This window comes from Chrysemys picta, chromosome 1 (assembly GCF_011386835.1).
Source record: "Chrysemys picta bellii isolate R12L10 chromosome 1, ASM1138683v2, whole genome shotgun sequence".
Taxonomy (NCBI): Eukaryota; Metazoa; Chordata; order Testudines; family Emydidae; genus Chrysemys; species Chrysemys picta.
Genome location: NC_088791.1, coordinates 129561422 through 129587961, shown reverse-complemented (window position 1 = coordinate 129587961; position 26540 = coordinate 129561422). Strand labels below are relative to the sequence as shown.

The window sequence follows — 26540 nt, the reverse complement described above, 5'->3', positions numbered from 1 at the left end:
CCCAGCCTGCCAGAGCAGCTCCAGCCAGGTCAGAGACATCCTCCCCTGGCCCTCCCCAGATAAGGTGGGAAGGGATGGGATGGGGGAGAGTGTGGGGGTCCTGTGCTAGGGGTAGGGTCATGTGGGGAGTGGTCACAGGAGTTACTCCCCTGACCCCCAGCTTCTCCCCCCCCAAAAAATTTGGCCACCAGTTGCTGTCCCAGCCCGTCAGGGTAAGCAGCTGGCAGGCTGGGACACTTTGTTTACTTAGGTTTACCTCCGTGCCTGCGGACGCTGGAGGTAAACAAACCATCTCGGCCCACCAGTGGCTTATACTGATGGCCCGGGAGCCAAAGTCTGCTGACCCCTGAATTATAGAGTCGGCTTATGAACGGGTTATAAAAATTTTCCATTTTTACTTATGCATCTTAGGGGGGTCGGCTTATAAACGAACCGGCTTATGATCGAGTATATACGGTATATTTTATATCTATAAACGCTAAACACACCACACTTGTAATGGTAGGAAAAAAATTCTATCCATATTCGCAAGCTCTCTCTCTGCAATGGTAATCAAAAACGTAATAAGCCACAAGCCCTAAAATAAAAATGATGATACCTACCAAATTGCAGTATATCACTTACATTAATACAATATAACCCAACTGCACACAATGCAGGAGATTCTGATATTATGGTACATTTCATGTTTCACATTGATTAACTGACTTCCATCTAATTCTTGGACCTGAGCCATCAGTGCTTGAATTCCTGTCTTCACTAGTAGGCCCAGTTTCCCAAATCACAAAAAGAAAGCTATCCAGACTGAAACTGATAGCTATTCAAAAATATAAATGTTCAATTAGTGAACATACTTTTATTGAATCTTAAATAGCATAATACCTAGTACCAATAATTCCCTACAAAGTTTAAGGATTTTTATAATGTAAAAACCTTTATAGTATATTTTTACACAGAACCCCCAATTCTACCCAGCATGCTTTCAGAGACACCTATTATTTAAAAAAATAAAAGGATTTATATTAAAATAAATACAAAGGATATTTAAAAAGTTAAAAATGTGGGCCAAGCACTACAGTGTTACGCTTTGTCTGCTCTGATAAGTGAAGGACAAAACTTTCATCGTTCAGAGGTGTTAAAAAAAAGCCCCCTCCCCCCGCAAAGACAAAAGGTTTTGTTTGTTTTTTTAAGAGAAAAGGCGCCAGTGTGAACAGTGCTTTGTTGACAGGAGCACTCTCCTGCAGACAAAGCTACCGCTGTTCGTTGGGGGTGGAAGTTTTTTGTTAGTGGGAGAGCTCTCTCCTGCCGACAAACAACAGCTACACTGCACACCTTCTAGTGGCACAGCCGTGTCGCTAAAAGCTGCATAGTGTAGTCACAAAGCCTTTGTGTTCTGTACTGCCCATCAGGAAATGAAGTAGGTTCAATTTCAGTACCACTATCTAAACTGTCTAGCATTACCCTGAGTGCTTCCTATTGCTCAAAAGTCAGCAGCCGCCTTCTGACCACTAAGGAACTCAGGCCTGACATCAACATATGTTACACTACAGAGAGTACATACTGATTTAATTGCATATCTATTCTAAACAAGCCCAGGCATTTTCTTAAAACCGCAAGTCAAAGCTACTTGATATTTGCTTTGAGATTAAAACCTAAATGTAAACAAGAAGAATATTTTAATGTTGCTATAGGTTCCTTTCATCCCGAACAGCAAAAGGGACTTTACAATTTACTATGACCCCAAACCTTAAGCCACATACCATGAAAAAGCTCCAACTGGTAGAGAACACAGCAGCCCATCTCCTTAACACAGGTCACTATTAATACATATCCCAATGCTTCATTCCCCACACTGACTGCTCAATGAACAAGAGTCCAGTTTGAATGTCACACAACAGGTACCTCTAAGTACTTCATAGGACTGGCCTTAATTGCCTGGGAGATCACCTCTCTCTCAGTGACCACAGCCTCCCACAACAGCGAGGTACCACAGCAACAGAGAAATTGTTAGAGGGAGTCTCATGAGTGACCAAGACCAAATTTTCATAGGAGCTTGAACTAGACTATGTAACCCACTTCCACTAGAGATATGGATGACTCATTATTTAGAGACGAGCACAAAATTAATTTCACCAATTTTGCTTTCCCTCAAATTCCTCACATCTGTTCATACCCAAGCATAAAGAAAAAAATCCTATAAAGTAATCAAGCTATTTCACCGAGAGGGGAAAATGTTATTGTAATTCCTATTTGTAAATACTTAGAAGGCACATAGATTCTACAGTGATGGGGACTACATAAGTAAGCACTACTAAGATCCTTCTTCCTGTACAGACTCCCACTGAACTCAGCTTTGTCATCAATTATATTATACAGTGTGCTACGCAGATTAAAAAAAACAAGTAAGGTCACAAAAATTAATGGGATTCTGCACAGGTCCACGCCTATGTTCCCTTTTGCAGGATAGGGGCCTACAGGATTTACATACAAAAACACAGCCAACTCTGGGGTACAGGGCAGCAATCAAGCAGTACTGCACTTGAATATAGGAACAAAACCCAATTTAATAGAAGCATCACAGGAACTAATGTCTATGCAAAGTAAACAAGATTTTGGTTTTTAAGGTTCCACTGGTAAAAACTATGCATCACTGTTCTTCAGTTGGCAGCTTGCAGGCCAGCTCCAGCAATGAGGGCCTTCAGGAGGCAATAGGCATCAGCTCTTCCTTCATGGCTCCTGGGAATCAGCAGCCAACCAGAGCTGCTCAGGAAGCAGCAGAAAGTTCTCTGCCCTGCCCCTCAGGAGCCTAGCCTATTCTCACAAGAAGAGGGGGTAGGGGAGAGAAGGAGCTGTCCCTGATCACAGGAGGGGAGAGAGGAGGAGGAGGGAGCAGAAAGAACTCTGCAGCTCAGGGCTCCTCCATTCCTTCCCCCCCTCCCTTCTGTGCACAGGGATACCTCCTCTGCTCCCCGCTCCCTGTCACACCCAGCTGGGGAAGGAGGGTGAAGAACCCCTGGAGCACCCCCCGGCCCCCGCAGCCTGGAAGGGGAAGGGGTCCTTCATTGCAGGCCCCTTCCCCCCCCCCCGCTCTCCAGCCTGGGAGAGGGGGGTGTAGAACTCCATCCGCTACAGAAATGAGGCCGAGGGCCACAGCGGATGGGGGGCGAGTTGATGGGGACTGGACAGAGACCAGGTTGGATAAAAATCAATGATTTTTTTTAAATAAAAAAAAATCGATTTTTTGGATAAAATGCTTTTTGAAGAGAAAACCTATCTAAAGATAGTATTAATTAAGATACATTATAGCTGAAAGATATCTCATCATGGAATGGGGATTATAAATTCTAATGCTATAGTATGAGACAATATAGTCATGTAATGTTTAAGAAAAGTTTTGTAAATGAGTTCCAATAGTTCATGGATTAGGGACCCAATCTTATGGGGTTCCACAGGCTTCTGTATAGATTATTTAGGTTAATCTTTTTATCTACACAATGGGACTCAGTCTAGAAGATACCATCAGAGATCCTTAGTTTTGCAGTTCTCAAACTGTGGATTTGTCTCCCCACAGGTAACTTGCTTGTTAACAGAAAAAATGTTTTTAAATAAATGAACAATATATAGAGAAATAACAGACCTCAGCTCTATTGTCCCTCTGCAAATTTGTGTACACAGAGTCAACCCCTTACCTCTCTTTAAAAGTGCAAAAAGTTTCAAAAAGTTCAATGAATAGAAGATTGTTGGGGATGGAATAGATCTGGACAAGGAGAAGAAGTCTGGAGATAAATGTGAGAAGTGAGGGACATATGCTTGTTTTGTTAAAATATTACATGTTTGCTGTTGAAGAAAAAAATCCAGAATACTTAACATTGTTGTTTTAGTGAAATAAAACAAATTTAAATGTCTGTCTGGTGATGTTCTCCTCCTAATACAGCATGGCAAGAAAATCCTCCAAATATTAATGATTAACCTGTTGAATTGGAGATATTTCTGAAGTCATTGGGAGGTGAACTATCTGCTTCAATTACCTTTGGTAAATGAAATAACCAAACAATCATTCATTTTCTGATATAGCTGTAAAACTAATCTGAAAAGTTTTCAAAATAAATCACTGTTTAAAAATATATAGTGTGTACCTTCTAAAAATGAAACCTACATCTATCTCTGAATTGTGAAGAATATGTATTAAGTTTATAACAATGAACAAGAATGCACTTTTATGTAGAAAACCATGATTAAATCGAGTCTTCCTGACTAGTGATTTAAATCATGATTTAAATCAAATCCACCCTGACAGAGACACTTCAGTTTAGTTTCCCTCTATTTACTGACATGCCATGTATTTAATTTAGAAATTTTTCATTTGCATTTAAATACGCTGGAGCTAGAATGTGTTGATACACTTCAACTTACTGTGGTACACATTTAATTAGACTCTTATGCAACATAAACCAATCAGTAATTGACATGCTTTCATTAGTTATCTTGATTGCATGCTGCACAGTACTTTTCTGGGGAGTGAAGGGTGAGGTGAAGAGATCTAATGTCGAAAGTTCAGGCAATAAAAAGGAATATTAGATGTCCATTTCTCATGAGTTTAACTTCTAATTTTAATTTAATAGTTTTAATATAATTAATACTAATAGCATGCTGTTATACAGGCATTACAGTGTATTAGTATAATTATTTGTTTACAGGATTTCAATGGAATATTTTGAGATTATTAAATACAATCTGGCACACCACTCTTGAAAGGTTGCAACCTCTTCGGAGGAAGGATCACTAGACAGCAAACACCCGAAGAGCCCTTTGGTCCACCAACATTTGGATACTGCCTTATCCGCGCTCCAGAAAATGTAATTGAATACCATTGTTATACACTGAACAGCCTCTGAACAGGAGATGCCATGGAGCATACATTTTCCAGAATTGATATTTAGACCACCATGCCTCTTCCTTTCATTACTTCCAGAGTTTCCTATTTTAAATCATATACATTGTCAAACATAGAAGCATAAAATACATCTTAAGGTATTATTGCTTTTAATCTTTTATAATTTATAAATACAACTGTAAACTAAGGGAGTATTTTGCTTAACTCCAGAATTTGAGCCTATATACATACATTCTATTATATATATACACATACACACACACACATTAGAGATATAAATATGGGTTAAAAGTTATTTAACTGGTTAACCGTTAAGTGAGGTCCCTCTAGACGGCCAGCGTGGCTGGGGCTGGGATGCCGCCGACCCACCTGGCACAGCAAGGCCGGGACTAGGGTCCCCCTGGCTGACTAGCTGGGATCCCTCTGGCCAGCCGGCACAGCGTGGCGAGGGCTACTCTGGCCGGCATCCCTCCAGGGTTAACGGTTATGGCCACTTAACCTTTTACATCCCTAATACACACAGAGTAGGGGCACAGAAAACAAAATTTATCAAACAGAATGACTGAACTCTGGTGGATGCAGCTATAACATGACTACTCCCATGCTTAATGCAACTTTATCATCTCAGCTTTTATAAGGAAATTCCTTCCCCAGGCATAGTTGTTCAAACCACAGATAAGGCTGGAAGCGAACCTAAGATCACCTACTTCAGCCCCTGCAAGAAGTAGGAAAACATGAGTCAGTGGAACTTTTAGCAGATTACAGAGATCAAACTATGCTGGCCTTGAACCACATCAAACTGCACACCTAATATGATCAGGTACTATTACAGTGCTTGTCCCACACTGACATAGCAGTCTCCTGCTGTACAATTCAGTGAGAACCCTCCCAAACACAAAATGGGATCCACTGAATTTAGCCACCAATGGTTCTGGCTAACCTGCAGTGTGAAAAGTTGTTGCTAAGGGCGTCAGAGCCCTTTAAGATCATTATTAACAATAAAACCTTTCTAAGTAGGGTGCACAAATTCAGAAATACCTAGTAATACCAGTAATGCCTGAAAATACTAGTTTAGTGTCTGTTCCCATTCAATTCTTAGCCTTTTCAGATGAAGTTGTTGTTGCTTGACACCTCCCAGGATTACATCCTAGAGATAATCTCTTATGGACAGCACTTCCCCTTCCATTTAAAATTGTGAAACATCCCCACTGCAAGTATTTACATATTTACATAGAAAAGTAATACCAGGAAAGTGTATTTTAATCTGAAGGTAGGAGTGGTAGGAAAGCCACCATATATTTGCTTTCCTCCTCCACAAGTAGAAATTCCTTCCAGGAAAATTCTGGATACATTTAACTTCAGCTAAGACCTTCTTACTTATGGAGTGCTAAAACTCAGTTTATTTAGTGAATATGGGCAGTATCCCTTTCAAAGAAAACAGATTAATGTGTATGTTGTTTATCATGTGACAATCTTGACACCTCACAAAATACACTTAAAGCTAAAAATTTTAAATATACCACAAATCTGAAAGATCTTCAAGGCTTTGAGAGTTAATTCTGTGGCAGGACAGAAGAAAAGATTTTCCAAGAAAAAAAAAATAATAATAATTCAGGCAACACCATTTTGCCTTAAATGCCTCAAGGACCAAAACCCCCATGACCCTTGTGACCCTTCATAACTACAGACCTGATCCCACAAGCAGCTTCACACAGGCAGACCCTTGCACCCACACAGAACCCTGCTGATTTCAATGACAGTGCACCCATGCGGAGTAGCTTGCAAAATCAAGGTCTAACAGGGCAAAATAGTATACATGATCTTAGCTCATAGAGAGCCGAGAAGCGATTACTAATATTAAAAGCTTAACATGAAACCCTTACTGAAACAACATATTTATCAACTTCTACAATAACTTAGCTGTAATTGTGACCCTAAGAGTCCCTGAATGCCCACTGGCACAGGGCCTACCATACTGTAACTCTCAAGGCCTGACACACTCATTTCCCCTAACACGCTGTTGTTATATGAACCTAAAAGGTATCTTGTAAGGAATTCATATGTAAACCGGTGACACGCTGGTTCCGAAAACCATCGCTTGATATATGTGCTGGTTATGTATAAAAATAGGGCTGTCAAGTGATTAAAAAAATTAATCGTGCTTAATCGTGTGACTGTTACACAATACCATTTAAATATTTTTGATGTTTTCTACATTTTCAAATATATTGATTTTAATTACAACACAGAATACAAAATGTACAGTGCTCACTTTATTTTTTATTACAAATATTTGCACTGTAAAAAAACAAAAGAAATAGTATTTTTCCAATCCCCCCATTACCAGTACTGTAGTGCAATCTCTTTAACATGAAAGTTGAACTTCCAAAAACTGCAATAAAAAGTAAAACAATGTAAAACGTTAGAGTCTACAAGTCCACTCAGTCCTATTTCTTATTCAGCCAATCACTCAGACAAACAAGTTTGTTTATATTTGCAGGAAATAATGCTGTCTGCTTCTTGTTTATATCACCTGAAAGTGAAAACAGGTATTCACATGGCACTGTCATAGCTGGCGTTGCACAATATTTACATGCCAGATACACTAAAGATGCATATGTCCCTTCATTCTTCAATCACCATTCCAGAGGACATGCATCCATGCTGATGACGGATTCTGCTCGATAACGATTCAAAACAGTGCGGACCAATGCATGTTGATTTTCATCATCTGAGTCAGATGCCACCAGCAGAAGATGGATTTCCTTTTTTGGTGGTTCGAGTTCTGTAGTTTCTGCTTCAGAGTGTTGCTCTTTTAAGACATCTGAAAGAATGCTCCATACCTCGTCCCTCTCAGATTTTGGAAGGCACTTCAGATTCTTAAACCTGGGGTTGACTGCTGTATCTATCCTTAGAAATCTCACATGGTACCTTCTTTGTGTTTTGTCAAATCTGCAGTGAAAGTGTTCTTAAAATGGAACAACATGTTTTGGGTCATCACCTGACATTGCTATACCACGAAATATATGGAGAAGAATGCGGGTAAAACAGAGCAGGAGGCATACGATTCTCCCCCAAGGAGTTCATTCGCAAATTTAATTGACGCATCATTTTTTTAACGAGCATTATTTGCATGGAAGCAAGTCTTCTGGAATGGTGGCTGAAGCATGAAGGGGCATATGAATGTTTAGCATATCTGGCACATAAATACCTTGCAATGCCAGCTACAAACGTGCCATATACATTTTCAGGTGACATTGTACACGAGAAGTGGGCAGCATTAGCTCCCGTAAATGTAAACAAACTTGTTTGTCTTAGCGATTGGCTGAACAAGAAGTAGGACTGAGTGGACTTGTAGGCTATAAGGTTTTACATTGTTTTGTTTTTGAGTGCAGTTATGCAACAAACAAAAATCTACATTTGTAAGTTGCACTTTCACAATAAAGAGACACTACAGTACTTGTATGAGGTTAATTGAAAAACATCTCTTGTTTATCATTTTTTATTACAAATATTTGCACTGTAAAATAATAATATAAAGTGAGCACTGTACACTTTCTATTCTGTGTTGTAACTGAAGTCAATATATTTGAAAATGTAGAAAAATATCCAAAAACATTCAATAAATTTCAACTGGGATTCTACTGTTTAACAGTGCAATTAAAACTGCGATAAATCACGAATAATTTTATTAATCATGATTACTTTTTTTAGTTAATCGCATGAGTTAACTGCGATTAATCGACAGCTCTAATAAAAAATGACGTGTGTGTGCTGGGAATATGTTCTTAAAATGCGGGCTGGAGGCAGTACATAAATCCATTCTGTCCTAGGCAAAGGAATGTGGATTCATCTGTGTAACCAGCTTCATTACAGGCAGGGGACAGTGAAAGTACATTCACCTACAAAGTAAACAAAGCATTCAAGTTGACAAGCAGCAGCTTAGCAAGTTCAAGGGGGGCCCAGAATTTGCACCCAGGAATTGTCCCTGGCACTTGAGGCAGAGACAATGGTCTTTGGGTACTATAAGAGGAGCAAAAAGACATTTTAGTTATCCATCACTCAGGGGACATTGGGTACAGCAACCTCAGAACCTGTGAAACTTGGACCCCCCTGCCTGTAGGGCTAGAGATGCTGGTGACTTGATGTAAGAAAGAAAATTGCTGAAGCAAAGATCGTAACTTGCTACAATTAAATGTTAGTCATGAGACAGCATTTTGTTTTGTTTGTAACTATACTTGTCTCTTTTTCTTGTGCTTAATATCACTTAAATCTCTGCTCTTTGTTAATACATTTATTCTTGTTTTGTTATAAACCGCTCCCATGCTGGCTATTAAAGTGACGTGTGACTCCACAGCTAGCTCTGTCTCTCTGGGGGCAGCAAATTTAAGTAATTTTTGTATGTTCAATGAGAGGGACTAGACACTCCAGAGATACGTCTCTGGGGGAATTTGGGTTCACTGTATGTTATCTGCAAGGCAAGGTTTAGACTGGCAGGAGTTTGGTGGTGAAGCAGACAGAATGGTGTGGCAGCGAACACACAGTCTAATCCCCAGCAAAGCTCTCACCTGGTAACGCAGTGGCTTACAGTTCTGGCTGTCCTGATCAGAACATCACAGTTGTATCTTATAATATAAATATGTGTTTTTAAAAGAAGTGATGCTATGGTGTTTTCTTATGCAATTAAAACAGATTAGCACAGGTAGAAATAAAAGAAAAGAACGAGAACTGGATGGTCTCAGAATTCGTAATGGGATATGTGCCTTTCATTTCTCCATTACTGGTTTTAACCCAACCCAGGTCAGAGTTTAGCAAGTGCCTGACAGCATTTTGGTAGCCTAACAGCAACTGTGTTGCTGATCTCAGTCCAGTTCCTAGAGAACAAGTGTCCATGGCTCAAAACCATTACAGCCAGCACATAAATGAATCAAAATACCAACATTCTGCTGGCCATCTCAGGTGACAAGCTAAGGATTGAATGGGAACAGAGACTAAACTAGTCTCTCATCCCAGCAATGGCTCTTTAGCTCAGGTCTGAGGCACAGTGGTACTAGCAAGTGAAGGACAAATTTGTGCCACTGTTTCTGTGATATTTGCTGTGCGTGACTGAAGGATCTCACTCTCCAGAGTCGTCATCATGTTTTTATGCGTGTGCCACACAGAAAGGGAAGGGAATAACAGTTCTCCCTACTTTTTGACACCTCTATCTTCTTTAATTTGCTACTACAGTACCTTGCCTTTATTATCATTTATTTACACTGACAAGACAGATCATCACAGGAACACAGGATTAACCATACCACATCAGGCCATTGGTCTGGAACCAGTGGCCCATATCCGAAGCTTTACAGGTAGATTAGAAACCAAGAATTGTGCAATGCAGCACATGGTGGGTGGGGCGGAGAAAGGGGGAGCCCTTCCTCACACCTACAGAGAGGGTGGGCACGCCAAGCAGGAGAGATCAGCCCCCTTTTCCCAATAGTCACAGCTACTAATGCCCACTGGAAATGGCTAGAGACGACTGTAAAACAGCAAACCAGGTTAATCCCACCCGCAATTCCCGCGTGATGCTGCGTCACACCCCCACAGCTTGTTCCCCCTCGGGCCCGAAGGGGGGGGCACAGATTCAGGCCCCAGTGGGGAGGGGGGACACTTCGCTGTGACACCCACGTTTGGCCAAACCCACCGAACAGTCACGCGAACCGCGCACGAGGCAGGGCCGCAGCCGGGCCCCAGCGGCCGCCCCAGGCTGGCGGGAGGGGGCGGGCAGAGGGCTTGGGCCGGGGGGGGGGGGGGTCCCAGGCTCACACCGCCACGCGTGCGGCCCACCTTGCTGTCATCCATGGGAGCCGCCAGGCCTGGCCCCGGAACAGCCGCCCGCCCGCGGCCCAGGCAAACGCCGCACGAACAGCCGAGGCCCGCGCCAGCAAAGTCCCCCCGGGCTGGCCGGTCACAGCGGCGCCAGGGCACCCGACACAGCTACTCGCCCCGCCCAGGAACAGGCCCCGAACCGGTCCATAGCGCGCTGCGCGGTTTGTTTACAGCCCCCCCTTCTCCCCTCAGCGGCGGGCGGGGTGAGAGCTGGGCGGGTGCATCCTGGGAATTGGAGTTTTGTTTTCCGTCGGTAGCCTCCACAGTCTGTGCAGGCCTCTAGGCGAGAGAACTACAGCTCCCATGGAGCCAGGTGCGGCGCGGGACGCTGCGTGGCGCGGTGCACCCTGGTAGTGGTAGTTTTGTACCATTGGGGAGATGATAGGTTATGAGGAATCATAGAATCATAGAATATCAGAGTTGGAAGGGACCTCAAGAGGTCATCTAGTCCAACCCCCTGCTCAAAGCAGGACCAATTCCCAGCTAAATCATCCCAGCCAGGGCTTTGTCAAGCTGGGCCTTAAAAACCTCCAAGGAAGGAGACTCCACCACCTCCCTAGGTAACGCATTCCAGTGTTTCACCACCCTCCTAGTGAAATAGTTTTTCCTGATATCCAACCTGGACCTCCCCCCACTGCAACTTGAGACCATTGCTCCTTATTCTGTCGTCTGCCACCACTGAGAACAGCCGAGCTCCATCCTCTTTGGAAACCCCCTTCAGGTAGTTGAAGGCTGCTATCAAATCCCCCCTCATTCTTCTCTTCTGCAGACTAAACAATCCCAGTTCCCTCAGCCTCTCCTCATAAGTCATGTGCTCCAGACCCCTAATCATTTTTGTTGCCCTCCGCTGGACTCTTTCCAATTTTTCCACATCCTTCTTGTAGTGTGGGGCCCAAAACTGGACACAGTATTCCAGATGAGGCCTCACCAATGTCGAATAAAGGGGAACGATCACGTCCCTCGATCTGCTGGCAATGCCCCTACTTATACAGCCCAAAATGCCGTTAGCCTTCTTGGCAACAAGAGCACACTGTTGACTCATATCCAGCTTCTCGTCCACTGTGACCCCTAGGTCCTTTTCTGCAGAACTGCTACCTAGCCATTCGGTCCCTAGTCTGTAGCAGTGCATGGGATTCTTCCGTCCTAAGTGCAGGACTCTGCATTTGTCCTTGTTGAACCTCATCAGGTTTTTTTCGGCCCAATCTTCTAATTTGTCTAGGTCCCTCTGTATCCGATCCCTACCCTCTAGTGTATCTACCACGCCTCCTAGTTTAGTGTCATCTGCAAACTTGCTGAGAGTGCAGTCCACACCATCCTCCAGATCATTAATAAAGATATTAAACAAAACCGGCCCCAGGACCGACCCTTGGGGCACTCCGCTTGAAACCGGCTGCCAACTAGACATGGAGCCATTGATCACTACCCGTTGAGCCCGACGATCTAGCCAGCTTTCTATCCACCTTACAGTCCATTCATCCAGCCCATACTTCTTTAACTTGGCGGCAAGAATACTGTGGGAGACCGTATCAAAAGCTTTGCTAAAGTCAAGGAATAACACATCCACTGCTTTCCCCTCATCCACAGAGCCAGTTATCTCATCATAGAAGGCAATTAGGTTAGTCAGGCACGACTTCCCCTTCGTGAATCCATGCTGACTGTTCCTGATCACTTTCCTCTCCTCTAAATGTTTCATAATTGATTCCTTGAGGACCTGCTCCATGATTTTTCCAGGGACTGAGGTGAGGCTGACTGGCCTGTAGTTCCCCGGATCCTCCTCCTTCCCTTTTTTAAAGATGGGCACTACATTAGCCTTTTTCCAGTCATCTGGGACCTCCCCCGATCGCCATGAGTTTTCAAAAATAATGGCTAATGGCTCTGCAATCTCACCCGCCAACTCCTTTAGCACCCTCGGATGCAGCGCATCTGGCCCCATGGACTTGTGCACGTCCAGTTTTTCTAAATAGTCCCGAACCACTTCTTTCTCCACAGAGGGTTGGTCACCTTCTCCCCATGCTGTACTGCCCAGTGCAGCAGTCTGGGAGCTGACCTTGTTCGTGAAGACAGAGGCAAAAAAATCATTGAGTACATTAGCTTTTTCCACATCCTCGGTCACTAGGTTGCCTCCCTCATTCAGTAAGGGGCCCACACTTTCCTTGATTTTCTTCTTGTTGCTAACATACCTGAAGAAACCCTTCTTGTTACTCTTAACATCTCTTGCTAACTGCAACTCCAAGTGTGATTTGGCCTTCCTCATTTCACTCCTGCACGCCTGAGCAATATTTTTATACTCCTCCCTGGTCATTTGTCCAATCTTCCACTTCTTGTAAGCTTCTTTTTTGCGTTTAAGATCAGCAAGGATTTCACTGTTTAGCCAAGCTGGTCGCCTGCCATATTTACTATTCTTTCTACACATCGGGATGGTTTGTTCCTGCAACCTCAATAAGGATTCTTTAAAATACAGCCAGCTCTCCTGGACCCCTTTGCCCTTCATGTTATTCTCCCAGGGGATCCTGCCCATCTGTTCCCTGAGGGAGTCAAAGTCTGCTTTTCTGAAGTCCAGGGTCCGTATTCTGCTGCTCTCCTTTCTTCCTTGTGTCAGGATCCTGAACTCGACCATCTCATGGTCACTGCCTCCCAGGTTCCCATCCACTTTTGCTTCCCCTACTAGTTCTTCTCTGTTTGTGAGTAGCAGGTCAAGAAAAGCTTTGCCCCTAGTTGGTTCCTCCAGCACTTGCACCAGGAAATTGTCCCCTACACTATCCAAAAATTTCCTGGATTGCCTCAGAGGGGTAGCCGTGTTAGTCTGAATCTGTAAAAAGCAACAGAGGGTCCTGTGGCACCTTTGAGACTAACAGAAGTACTGGGAGCATAAGCTTTCGTGGGTAAGAACCTCACTTCTTCAGATGCAAGTTGCAAGTGAGGTTCTTACCCACGAAAGCTTATGCTCCCAGTACTTCTGTTAGTCTCAAAGGTGCCACAGGACCCTCTGTTGCTTTTTACTGGATTGCCTGTGCACTGCTGTATTGCTCTCCCAGCAGATATCAGGATGATTAAAGTCTCCCATGAGAACCAGGGCCTGTGATCTAGCAACTTCTGCTAGTTGCCAGAAGAAAGCCTCGTCCACCTCATCCCCCTGGTCTGGTGGTCTATAGCAGACTCCAACCACGACATCACCCTTGTTGCTCACACTTCATTTGGGAGGAAGAACCGCTCAAATGAAAACTACGTTTCCCAGGAGGCAGTGAAAGGGACCGGCCTGTACACGGCTTTCGGGTCTGAATCGGGCAGATACCAGATAGCTGTATGTCTGCAGCACTATCCTGGTTCATGGCTGGTGAAGGCGGGGGGGGGGCGCTACAGCAGGAATGGCTGCAGAGCACCCCTGGGATGAGCTAATGGGTGGCATCTCCTGGCGCCACCTCCACCAAGGCAGTAAAAAGAACAGGAGTACTTGTGGCACCTTAGAGACTAACAAATTTATTAGAGCATAAGCTTTCGTGGACTACAGCCCACTTCTTCGGATGCATACAGAGTGGAATAAATAGAAGTGGGCTGTAGTCCACGAAAGCTTATGCTCTAATAAATTTGTTAGTCTCTAAGATGCCACAAGTACTCCTGTTCTTTTTGCGGATACAGACTAACACGGCTGCTACTCTGAAACCTGTCAAGGCAGTAAACACTCCTTGCACCACAAAGCACCTGGGAATCAAACATTAAATCCAAGTGAAGCTATGACACTGCAAACCACATCCCTTCCTCTCCAGCAATCTCTCTCTCTCTCTCTCTCTCTCTCTCTCTCTGACACTAACCTCCTGGCCAGGGCAGAGCAAACATCCCCACAGAAAACTAAAAATCACTTGCGATGCTAGAGCAACACTGGCAGTCACACCGAGCTTTGACTCCTTGGGAAGAACAAAACAACGGTCAACTAGACTGCTATAGTGCCATACACAGAGCTATTACGCTAGGAGACTGGCTCGTGGCGGTGCAATGAAATGTAAATGTAATAAAACAGTAATAATAATGAGAGATCTAAATAATTTAAACTAATCACAGTTCACATCAGTATAAAGTTTAGAGAAATATTTCTTTCTATTCTCACTGAATGTATGGATTATGTATTAGTATGTAAACTAAATTATGACCTATAACTGGTATCCTAGACACTGGATAAATCTCATGACTGGAGTATTGGTCTAGAGGAGTATAGCTTATTAACAAGGACAGGCAGGGGGGAAAAGGGTTTCCTTATATATATTCTTGATGTATATTTGTTCTGGGGTCCAGAAGCTGGTAAGAGGCAGACCAGTTGAAAGTCTCCGGGTAAAGATAAAAGAAGAAAAATTAGGAGTGATGTCATGGTAGAGGTCTATGATAGACCAACAAATCAGGAAGAGGAGGTGGATGAGGCATTTCTAAAACAAATAACAAAAGTACCCAAAAAAACAAGACCTGGTAGTAATGGGGAACTTTCATTCCCCAGACATCCATTGGAAAAGTAATATAGCACACAACATTTCCAATAAGTTCTTGAAAGGTATTAGGGACAATCTTGTTTCAGAAGGTGCAGGAAGTAACCAGAGGCATAGCCATTTAGACTTTATTCTGACCAGCTGGGAGGAATTGACTGTAACTCTGAAGGTGGACAGCAATTTGGGTGAAATTTCATGATTCTAGGGAAAGGAAGAAGTGAGAGCAGAAGAATAAGTACAATGGACTTCAAAAAAGCAGACTTAACAAATTCAGAAAACTGATAGGTAAGGTCCTATGGGAAGAAAATCTAAGAGATAAAGGATTACAGGAGGGTTTATAAAATTGGCGGATGACACCAACCTGGGAGGGGTTGCAAGCACTTTGGAAGACAGGATTAGAATTCAAAATAACCTTGACAAATTAGAGCATTGAAAACAACCAGATGAAATTCAATAAAGCCAAGTGCAAAGTACTACACAAGTACAAAATGGGAACTACAAAATGGGAAATGACATCTGAAAAGGATCTGGAATTTATAGTGGATCACAAATTGAACATGAGCCAATAGTGTAATGCAGTTGCAAAAAGAGCTAATATCATTCATGTGGTGTGTTAACAGGAGTGTTATATGTAAAACAGAGGAGGTGATTGTCCTGCTCTACTTGGCAATTGTGAGGCCTCAGCTGATGCACCACACTTCATTAGAGATATGAATCATAGAATATCAGGGTTGGAAGGGACATCAGGAGGTCATCTAGTCCAATCCCCCAGCTCAAACCAGGACCAATCTGTAGAGAGATTTTTACCCCAGTTCCTTAAATGGCCCCCTCAAGGATTAAACTTACAACCCTAGGTTTAACAGGCCAATGCTCAAACCACTGAGCTATCCCTCCCCACCCTGAACAAATTGGAGAGAGTCCAGAGGAGAGTGACAAAAAGTTTAGAAAACCTGAGCTAAGCCGCAAGGTTAAAAAAAAACTGGGCATGTTTAGTCTTGAGAAGAGAACACTGGGGGCTCGTATACACTGAAAACTTACATCAGCATAGGTCTCACAGGGGTGTGAAAAATCCACCCCCCTGAGAAACGTAGCTATGCTGACCTAACTCCCAGTGTAGGCAGTGCTAGATCAATGGAATAACTTTTCTGTCGACCTAGCTACCACCTCTTGGGGAGGTGGATTAACTACAGCAAGAACAGCAAGAGCCTACACTGAAGCACTACAGTGGTGCAGCTGCACTGCTATCGCATTTTAAGTGTGGATATACCTTAACTGGGGACCTGATAACAGTCTTCAAATATGTTAAGGGCTGTTATAAAGAGGATAGTGACCAGTCATAATGGGCTTAATTTGCAGCAAGGGAGATTAGGTTAGATATTGGGGAAAACTGGAGATAGCCAGTCAGCAATGCTCAGGTTAGGTTTCTGTCCCTTTCTTTGGGGCTATGTTTATTGCCTTCACAACCAAAGAAAGAAAAGAGTGCAAAAAGCAACGCAAACAACAGTCTGGTTAGGAGTTCAGACTGGAGCCATCTGACCTCCATTAGTTACCAGATAAGGGCATCTCTGACCCAAGTGCAGGTGGGACAGCCCTGGTTACCAGGATGGAGAATCTAGCTGAGTCTTCCCTCCACCTTTTTGTGAAGCTGAGATCTTTGTTATATTGTCCAACTGAGATTCTGAGCCAGTCCGTGAGGTCCTGATCAGCTATCACTGTCAGCTGATTCCCAGTACCTGTCTGCTGGGCTTCACTAGGTTGGCTGCTCCCTATTCCCCCCACTGGACTATTAAAGGGGCAGATTGCCATGTTACACACCTCCACCCCAAGCATGGCATCAGGTATACCGAATCTTTTCCCCTCCGCCCCATCCTGTGAAAAAAAGTCCACATTCCCATGAGTGGTTCCAGGCTGGTGGTGAACTGTAAACATATTTAGCTGCAGGGCTAGGTACCATTGTATCAGCCTGTGATTCATTTCCCACATGGCATGCAGTCACTGCAGTGGGGCATGGTCGGTGATGAGGATGAAGGGTGCTCCAAGTAAATAATACTTCAGGGCCTCATTGGCCTACACTATTGCCAGGAACTCCTTTTCAATCACCACATAGTTTTGTTCATGGGTTAGAAATTTTCGGCTCACATATAATATGGGGTGCTCCCCATCCTCAGACACCTGAGAGTCAACAGCTCCCTACCCTCCATTCAGGGGCATACAACCTATAGGATGAAGTCACTAGAAAAGTCTGGTCCTATGTAAAAACAGTGTGCTGCAAAGGATTCACTTTATTTCTCCAAATGCATCTCCACACATGGGAGTCCAATATACCTTCTGAGGCATCTTGTTGAGCAGAAGATGCATTATAAGGAGCTATGATTGTTGACAACTGGGGTATAAACTACTAATAGTATTCAGCCAGCCCCCAAAAGGATTTCACTTGTCACTTAGTGGTGGGGACTAGAGATTCTGCAATGGCCTTTACCTTGTCTAGCATCAGTTTGATTCTCCCATTCCCCAGGGTGTATCCCAGGTATTTTGTTTATGCTCAGCCAATCGGCCATTTAGTGGGCTTTGTGGTGAGGCCTGCTGCCCTGAGGGATTGGAGTACTGCTCTGACTCATTGGAGATGCTCTGCCCAGGTATTTGTATACCACTATATTACCCAGATAGGCTCCAGCATAAGCTTGGTAGGATAGCAGTATCTTTATCCATTAGCCTGTGAACTCAGCACTGATAAGGCCTCAACTGGAACCAGTTCTGGGCACCACACTTTGGGAAAGGTGAACAAATTGGAGAAAGTCCAGAGGAGAGCAACAAAAATGATAAACGGTCTAGAAAACATGACCTATGAGGAAAGACTGTGGGGGGGAAATGGGTTTGGTTAGTCTGGAGAAGAGAAGATTGAGGGGGACATAGTTGTAGTCTTCACATACGTAAAAAGTTGTTATAAAGAAGAGGGTAATAAATTGTTCTCCTTAACCACCAAAGACCAGACAAGAAGTAATAGGCTTAAATTGCAGCAAGGGAGATTTAGGTTAGACATTAGGAAAAACTTCCTAACTGTCAGGGTAGTTAAGCCCTGGAACAAATTAGCTAGGGAGGTTGTGGAATCTCCATCATTGGAGGTTTTCAAGAACAACTTGAAACTAATACCTGTCAGGGACAGTCGAGATAATACTTAGTCTTGCTTCAATACAGGGGACTGGGCTAGACCACCTATCGAGGTCCCTTCCAGTCCTACATTTCTATGATTCTATGTTGCTGGGACCCCATGGAGACTAACCGGAAGGATTTGAAATTGGGAGAAGACATAAGGTGTGGCAATTGCAATTGATTCCTTGGATTCTGGGGCTAATGGAATTTGACAATATACTTTAGTATTGGGCTCCCTCAATCCATCCAACATCAATCCGAGGCATAGGATATGTGTCATTTACATTTGTTTTACATTTACATTTACATTTACATTTACATTCATTTTACTGAAGTCAATACAAGACTGAATACTGTAATCTGTTTTAGGACCAGCACAACTGGACTACACCATTCACTACGGGATTCTTCAGTTACCCCCAGATGGAGCATACTCTGCAGTTCCCTTTTTACAGTATCCCTTAAGCACCCTGGCATCTGGAAGTGGCTGTTCTGGACTGAGCTCCCAGGTTTAAGATGAATATGATATTCAATCAAATGGGTTCTCCCGGGCCTGATAGAAAAAACACCAGCAAAGCCCCTAATCAGCTCTCTGGCTTCCTACTGTTGTGCCAGAGAGAGATTTTCCCTAAGGGGTACGTTGGTGTGTGGCTCTGGGACCACCATTTGGGATCCTAAGTCCAGTTCTTTTGTGAGGGGGTGAACAAAATAAGCCTTTCGATCTTTCCATGGTTTTAACAGATTAACATGGTACATTGGTACCCCAGTGCTCCAGTTTTCCCCAGCTCTTGTATCTGTCCTCCCCACTCCTATGCTCCTATTCCTCCTCTTCCCTGAGTCCTATCCCTGCTCCCTTCTTCTGGTCCTATCCATTCCCATCCCCCTCCCCAGTTCTTGGCCCTGACCCCTGCCCATACTCACCCTGAGCTCCTTTCCTTGTCACCCCATTGCTCCTTACCCCTCTGCATTATATTCAGTTTCTTCCTTATCCTCCAGGCTGCCTATGCATCAGCAGAGAATCTTCCTGCTCCCAGTTCTGATGCCTGGCATCACAGCAGCCTGCAGCAAGTGTGAGGAGCAATTACAGAGGAAGTCCTGTTCATTCCTTGCATTCCCAGGATGGAGCATGCTCAGTCATTATGTATGGCTGGAACATGCACAATCTGGTCAGCATGTAGGAGCTGTGAGGAGTTGGAGCATGCCCAGTGAAGACAGAAATCTTTGGAGAATTTAGCTGCCAGACTCCAAGCATGTATGAAATGAGATTTTCAAAGACTCAGAACTTGATCAAATTCGGGTGAATTTCCCCTGCCAACTTTCAAGTCCTTGCTCCAAAACATGGAGCCATTAGAGCTTCTCAACAAAATGACTATAAAAAAAATTTAACATGGGCAAAACAACATATTTTCCTCTCCTCTCATTCTTGGAAATGACTGAATCTTTTTAGCCAAATCTTTAAAAAAAAAAAAAAATCAGCTGGAGGCAGATTCCTGCCATGGAAAATTTCAGCGCAAATGGTTAAAGTTATACAAAGTTATAATAAACTGAAAACGTGCCTAGATTCAGACTTCCTAACGTCCTCCCAAAATGTGGCCGCTCTAGCCCTTTGTCGTGCAATGTGGGAAAACTTGACTGTCCAGATGACAAAGAAAGTCAGACTGTGGGATTGTGGAATAGTTTTGGCAGATTCCCAGAGCACAAGTCCAGTGGGGCTGTGTCTGCATTGTCAAGCAATAGGGCTTGAATTCTGGATCCCAGCTTGACTCAGGCCATATCTACACTACAAAATTAAGTCAACCAAATTTATGTCGGCATACAGCCACCGCAGTAATTACATCTCTTGTGCGTGTCTACACTTTGCTCCTTGTGTTGGTTGTGCATGTCCTCACCAGGAGCACTTGTATGAATTGTACTGTCGGTGTGGGGCATTGTGGGATGGCTCCTGAAAGCCAATAACAGTCGACGTAAGCAATGCAGTGTCTACATTGATACTGCATCAGCCTAACTACATTGTCCTTGACTCTACACTGCTCATGGAGGTGGAGTTATAAAGCCTGCGTAGCGAGGCAGTTACATCGGTGGGAGCTGCCTTGCATCACCTAACTCCGCAGTTTAGACCAGACCTCAAGCTCAGCCCCTCCAACTCCTTGGGTCCTGAGAGCTTGGGTCGGAGCCCTAGGTTAGTATGTTTTGTGTGTGGATAGAAGGGAGGTTAGGCATGAACCTCAGTTCGAACCCTGGACTTACACTGCAGTGTAGACATACCCTATATGTACTTAAGAATGGGATCCCTATAAGCCAGCAACTGGGCAGGGAGCAGCCTGAGCTAGCCAATGGGAGATACTGATGAGAGGGGTGTATTCTAAGTTTCCCCTCCCCTGCCCCCCGAGACTTAGCTTCAGGTGCCTAAATCCACACTGGAGGGAGGCACCTGTCTCTGCTTGAAATCCACAGGTGGGAACCCCTCTTCTGGAGTCCAGGAGGTTAGGCACCTAAGCCATTTCTTGGGTGTATTTGTAAAACACTTAGCACACTGGAGCCCAAATCCTGAGTATGAGGAGTCTGGTGGCACCTTAAAGACTAACAGATTAATCTGTTGTCTTTAATGTGCCACCGGACTTCTCGTTGTTTTTGTGGATACAGACTAACATGGCTACCCCTCTGATACTCAAATCCTGAGTGGGGCCTTTGTGAACTGTAGTTGAAGTAGCGGTGGTAGTAATAATAATAATTTGAAAATATTGAGTTTCATCTCCTCTCAGGTACAAACATCACAAGAAGGTGAATTTTGTGTGATTTAGATCCAAAACCATACATTGGCCCAGACTCACAGAAACTAGGCCTCTGCCTGCTTGAAAGGTGCACATGTTTTGGCCGACACATTCCACAAACGTAGCCTGTGTTTCAAGTTGGCAATGAAACAGATTGTAGGCGTGTTGCATTTAGCTGAATGGCTTTTTATTTGTGAACTTTTCACACAACTCTATTCACAATAACATCCCATAATTTAATTCTTCATGTCACTTTGTTAGGACTTAAGAACAGGGGATTTTCCCCTGAATTGCAGTCCTATTTCATGAAGGGGAGGCATATATACTTTTTTTCCGATGTGAGAGGCCAAGTGCTTTGTACAACGCTCAATGTTTGCCTCTCCAGAAATTCTGCTTACGCCATCCCAACTTTAAGGAAATTCAAAGGGAACAGATGGTCAATGTGACAAACAAAAAGAGTATCAGCTGAGGGGGCACCAGGTCAAGCACTTGACCATACTTGGAGAAAGTAGTTGGACTATACGTTTGCTGATTCTCTGTGATTGTGTGTACATATAGTAAGCCAGATCCTTGGCCCTGTTCTGGCCATTTTACCCCACTCTATAAGCGCCATGAACGCGGGTGTAACAAGCCAGATGGGGATTCTCCTAATGGGGGGGAATTCCTGGGTGGCAGAGAGCCAACATACCCAGCTCTAGTCCACCCTACATCTGCACTGCACACTTCTTTCGGTGTGCAGGATAGACACAGCCTCTGTTGAAGCACGGCCAGGGAAAGGACCATAGATTGAGTGCTGATGCATAAATGCCACTAGGTTTAAATTAAAGCAGCCTCGGTTCAGTTGCCTTCAACAGGCTCCCCCATGCTCCTTACACTGTTCCCTGCCAATGAACCGCCCCCTTCAGAACTCAGAAGCACGGCCCCCAGCCTTAGGCCAGGCTAAGCAGAGACGCCCTGAGTGACTAAACTTCAAATGATTAAACTTTTCAGCGTTGAAAAGGTAAGGATGTTTTTTCAATGTGATTTTTACAGACCTGGATGTGTGTAGCGTGGTTGTGGATGTGCATGTATATTAAAATTGAAAAGGAGTTTGTCGTGGAGCTGAGAAGTTTGCAGGTGGGTTTGGATATTATGATGTTTAGGTACTATGGAATGTGAATTGAGGTTGGGGTGTGTTGGGATGTAATTTTGCCTTAACTCATGCCATTTTGATCAGTGCACCAGGGACTCAATAGGGACTGTAGCGCTAAAAGCACAAGTTTCTACAGCTTGAGCTAAACAGCCAGACTCACATAGTGTGTGGATTGGATACATAAAACCCACTGATCAATAGGTTACAATTGCACTGATAAGAATTTATTTTGAGCAACGTTAGCTCCAAGTTAACAAAGATTTTTATGTATGAATTATTACTCTTATATATGGATTGCACATGGTGGTTATAAGCTAGCCGGAGTGATTCATACCAAACAAACATTGCTTTGCATTAATCCCAATGACACAAATGTCATAAGCAATAATTATTGTCAAGCTACTGCAGCTCCCTGTTCCAGTAAATTACATTTCCTGAGCTCAGAGTTCTGCTTTTCACTTAGGACTGCAACTCTAAAGAGACTTTGAGGTATATAATTGAGTTGGGTTCAGCAGTGGTACAACTGTTTAAAATCATTACCTGTGTCAGCATGACTGAAATGAAATATAACTCATTGGGAGCTTTGCCACTGTGTGCTTGCATTGCCCTGACACTATAGAGACATTTTTCATCTTTTTTTATGATTACTACTATTCACTCAATCTTTTTTTTTTTTAATTTGAGCAAATGGAAGGCCACATGTCCCTCACCTCAGAAACTGAAATAAGCATAATTCTTTTAACCTATTCATGTTAACATCCTGAACTTGATGGAAATCGCTTGTTCATGATACCCCATTGTTGAGCAGAAACAGATTTTGAGGCCTTCACAAAAAGTACATAGATCCTAATTCCTTGAACAGAGGTAACAAACTATACACAGGCAGTCCTTGCAGCCTTTCTCTTTCTTTTCCTTGAAAGGTAATGGAAAATCAAGGCCATTGTTTTTCAGGGGACTGAGAAGAGAAGTTGAAATTTTGTATATCTTTAAATCTGATACCCTATGCTGGTTTCATTTTTGAACATAAAAAAATTCTACCTTTTTCACTTTTCAGAATCTATTGACACTGAGAAGATGGAGGAATCTTTGCATTTACTGTGATTTCTGTGGTTTAGAAGGTTCAAAGTTCATATTGCTAGTCACTCGGGAGTGGCACAAAAATATTCTCACACACTTTTTTTTATTCATACAAGTAGGCTAAAAGGGTACCAGGCTCTTTAGCAACAGTAAGAAGACAAGATACCTGGCCCAATGAGCTAACAGTCTAAATAAACACATGTATAGTCCATACTGAAGGGAGCAGTGTGGGCGGGGGAAGAGTGTGATGTGATTGGGCACCAAGTCGGAACTGTCAATAAGGGTTTCTACTTAGAAAGTAAGCAATTAGAGACCAGGGCCATCTTATGTGTTTGTAAAGCACCTACTTCATGACTGAGGCTCCTAGGTGCTACTATAATAAAATAAATAATAAACATTATTAATAATTAATAAACCCCAAGGCCTAGAAATATTAGTTTGGTGCCCAGAGGAGTATACCCTGCCAACCCAACTCAATGTGGAAAATACAGGCAAATCAATAATTATTATGAACGGCATAAAGGGGTCCTCAAAAGAGTTTAGTTGCACTGCAGGCTTCTCACCTGGCAGGGTGTGTTGTGTTGAGGTGGATCAGTAGCATGCAACTGTCCAACCAACCCAAGAAGATCATTTTGACAAAGAGTGAAATCAACTCAGCGTGCAAATCAAGAAATGACCCCGTATTGGGTTTTGGCAAAATCAAAAGAGAGAGGCTGGAGGAAACTAATGCTCCAACACTGGAATGAGAGAAACAACAACACAGGCTTGGTCTACACTAAACCCCCAAATCGAACTAAGGTACGCAACTTCAGCTACGTGAATAACGTAGCTGAAGTCGACGTACCTTAGTTCGAACTTACCGCCATCCAGACCCGGCAGGCAGGCTCCCCCGTCGACTCCGCGTACTCCTCGCGGCGAGCAGGATTACCGGAGTCGACGGGGAGCACTTCTGAGTTCGATTTATCGCGTCCAGACAAGACGCGATAAATCGAACCCAGAAGTTCGATTGCCTGCCGCCGAACCAGCGCGGTAAGTATAGACAAGCCCACAGAGAAAGAAATGATTGAGCATAGACTCACTGGACAACAGAGAGCTTTATTCCAAAGAAGAGAATTTACGCAAATGGAAATTGAAAGTTTGAAAAGGGAGATTAGTGGTGTTGAAACACATGTGAACATTTTGGTAGAAGCAGGATAAGCAAAGTAGCCACAAATGAAAGAAATATCAAGGACAAATTTGAGTGAAACAGCACCTGAAGAAAGTACAGGAAATATAAATGATTTGTTGATTGAAATCATGCAGAATGTAAGAGACATTGAGAACCAACCAGAGCTACCATGTATTAAATTTGTAGATGAGCAAAGACTGGATGATACAGTGCAAGCATTGAATGAAGTGCTTAAGGAAGCTTAATGAATATTAGCCAGATTAATTATATAATTTATGCTACAGCAACAGTTACCCAGGGGTGCTGGAACTATATGTGCTTGGGGTGCAGTACAACCTTCTTGCTTGAGGTGGTTCCCATCATATATAGGGTTTAATTCTGTTCAATGGCTTTCAGCACCCCCACTACAAAAATTGTTCCAACACCCCTGCAGTTACAGCTCATCAGCTTAACATCAAGACAGCTGAAGAAGTGACCCATCGGAAAATTCCCTGTATTCAAAGAACCTCCATGGAAACAAAGGTTAAATCAGAAGATTAGGCTTTTACTTGGAGATATTAGCCTAGTGGATGAATTTGAGAAAAATCATTTGAAGAGAGACAGAAGCAAACAACCCTGGAGATAAAATATCCACTGAATGAATGGGATGTGAGAGTTGTAAAGCAACAATGTAAACAGAAACTGATCAGACAGACTCAGAGGACTGAAAGATATTCAGCAGAAAGCTGTAAGTATCAAGAGAACAGACTCTTTGTGAGCGATCCAAAGAGATTCTTTGATCAGATCAACAGTAAAGGCAGAATAAAAAAAAAATTAGAGAGCCAATAAATAATGTGGAAGAGTTCCAGTGCTACTGGAAGGAAATCTGGTTGGAGGATGTACAACATAAACAGACAGTGGACTGGACTAACAATGTGAGAGAAAAATGTAAAAACCACACAGTAAGGGTATACGTAGGAATATCAAAGAAAGAAATAGATGATGTACTGAGAAGGATGAAAAATTGTCTAACCTCTTGGGGTTTAGAAAGCACAGCCCCTTTAAAACCTCATCCGGAGGCAGAGGAAATGCTGGTTGTTCCTGGAAAAGGGAAGTCAAGAGAGAGAGACAGTGACAGGGGCATGTGTGTGTCTATAGCTTCAGACAAGAGGCCCTTATGTAGTGAAGCCCCGGAGAACCAGCTAGAAGCCTGGGAGGGACAGAGCGACCCACGGGAGACACCCTAGAATGGGAGCCAGAAGGAGCACTGTGCCAGGAAAGAATCACCTGAGAAGGACAAACCGGAACTAGACCCAATGTCACCACCACACAAAACTGTGGGGCCGTGAGTACTGGGGCTTGTGACTCTGCATTGGAAATAAGGAGAGAGGCTGTAGCTAGCTCAGTGGGAGGTTGTCGCTCTGTGTGGGTTTGCAGAATGCAGCAAAAAAGGGCACTGGAGGGGTTTGCTGGGGAAAGTTTACTGGTGCTAAAGATGACCAGGAGCACCCAAGACTCACTATCGGATTGGAACTCTGCCTCCTGAACTCTGAATCTAGATGCAGTGCTCGGTGTCTATCCTTTTATATTGTGGAATCACTGGGCCCGGGGGTCCTTGTGTTGTATGTAACCTGGTTTTACCACTTCCCCATCTGTTCTCTCCTGTTGTTTTTCTCCATTCATCTGTCTGTAAATACAAATTTCTCTTTTCTATATTATTTGTAGTATTCTGGGATGTTTGTGTGTTTATTCTGGGGGGGTTGAAACAGATGCCCCTGGGGTCGAGGGGATTTTCCCTGCTGCGTTCCTGAGTGTGCCTTTTCTTGTCCAGAGATGCCCCACAGAGCAGACTCCATCTTGCCCACAAGGGCACTAGAGTTACAACTGGAAAGCACACAGACCAAATGGGATGCAGGGATTCTGGCTGAAATGCCTAACAACTTCCCACAATTGTTTACTTGAATAACTTAATAAATGTTTAAAGAACAGATGTCCAAGATGGATGGTGACAGGGACAACGGTCCTC

The 26540-nt window shown here is 43.5% G+C and overlaps 1 protein-coding gene and 1 long non-coding RNA gene across 2 annotated transcripts in view; one reads left to right on the top strand and one right to left on the bottom strand.

The window, feature by feature from the left end:
* CREBL2 (cAMP responsive element binding protein like 2) overlaps positions 1 to 10974 on the bottom strand; it is a 34978-nt gene extending 24004 nt beyond the window's left edge. The window contains exon 1 of the mRNA XM_005290088.4: positions 10724 to 10974. Within this exon, the coding sequence (XP_005290145.1) occupies positions 10724 to 10738 (15 nt within the window). The 5' untranslated portion in view covers positions 10739 to 10974. The remainder of the gene's footprint in view (positions 1 to 10723) is intronic.
* LOC135976021 (uncharacterized) lies at positions 10233 to 22694 on the top strand. The gene is made up of 3 exons (XR_010593265.1): positions 10233 to 10434; positions 18757 to 18896; positions 19384 to 22694. It is a non-coding gene; the product is annotated as an uncharacterized LOC135976021 (long non-coding RNA).
* The last annotated feature ends 3846 nt before the right edge of the window (positions 22695 to 26540 follow it).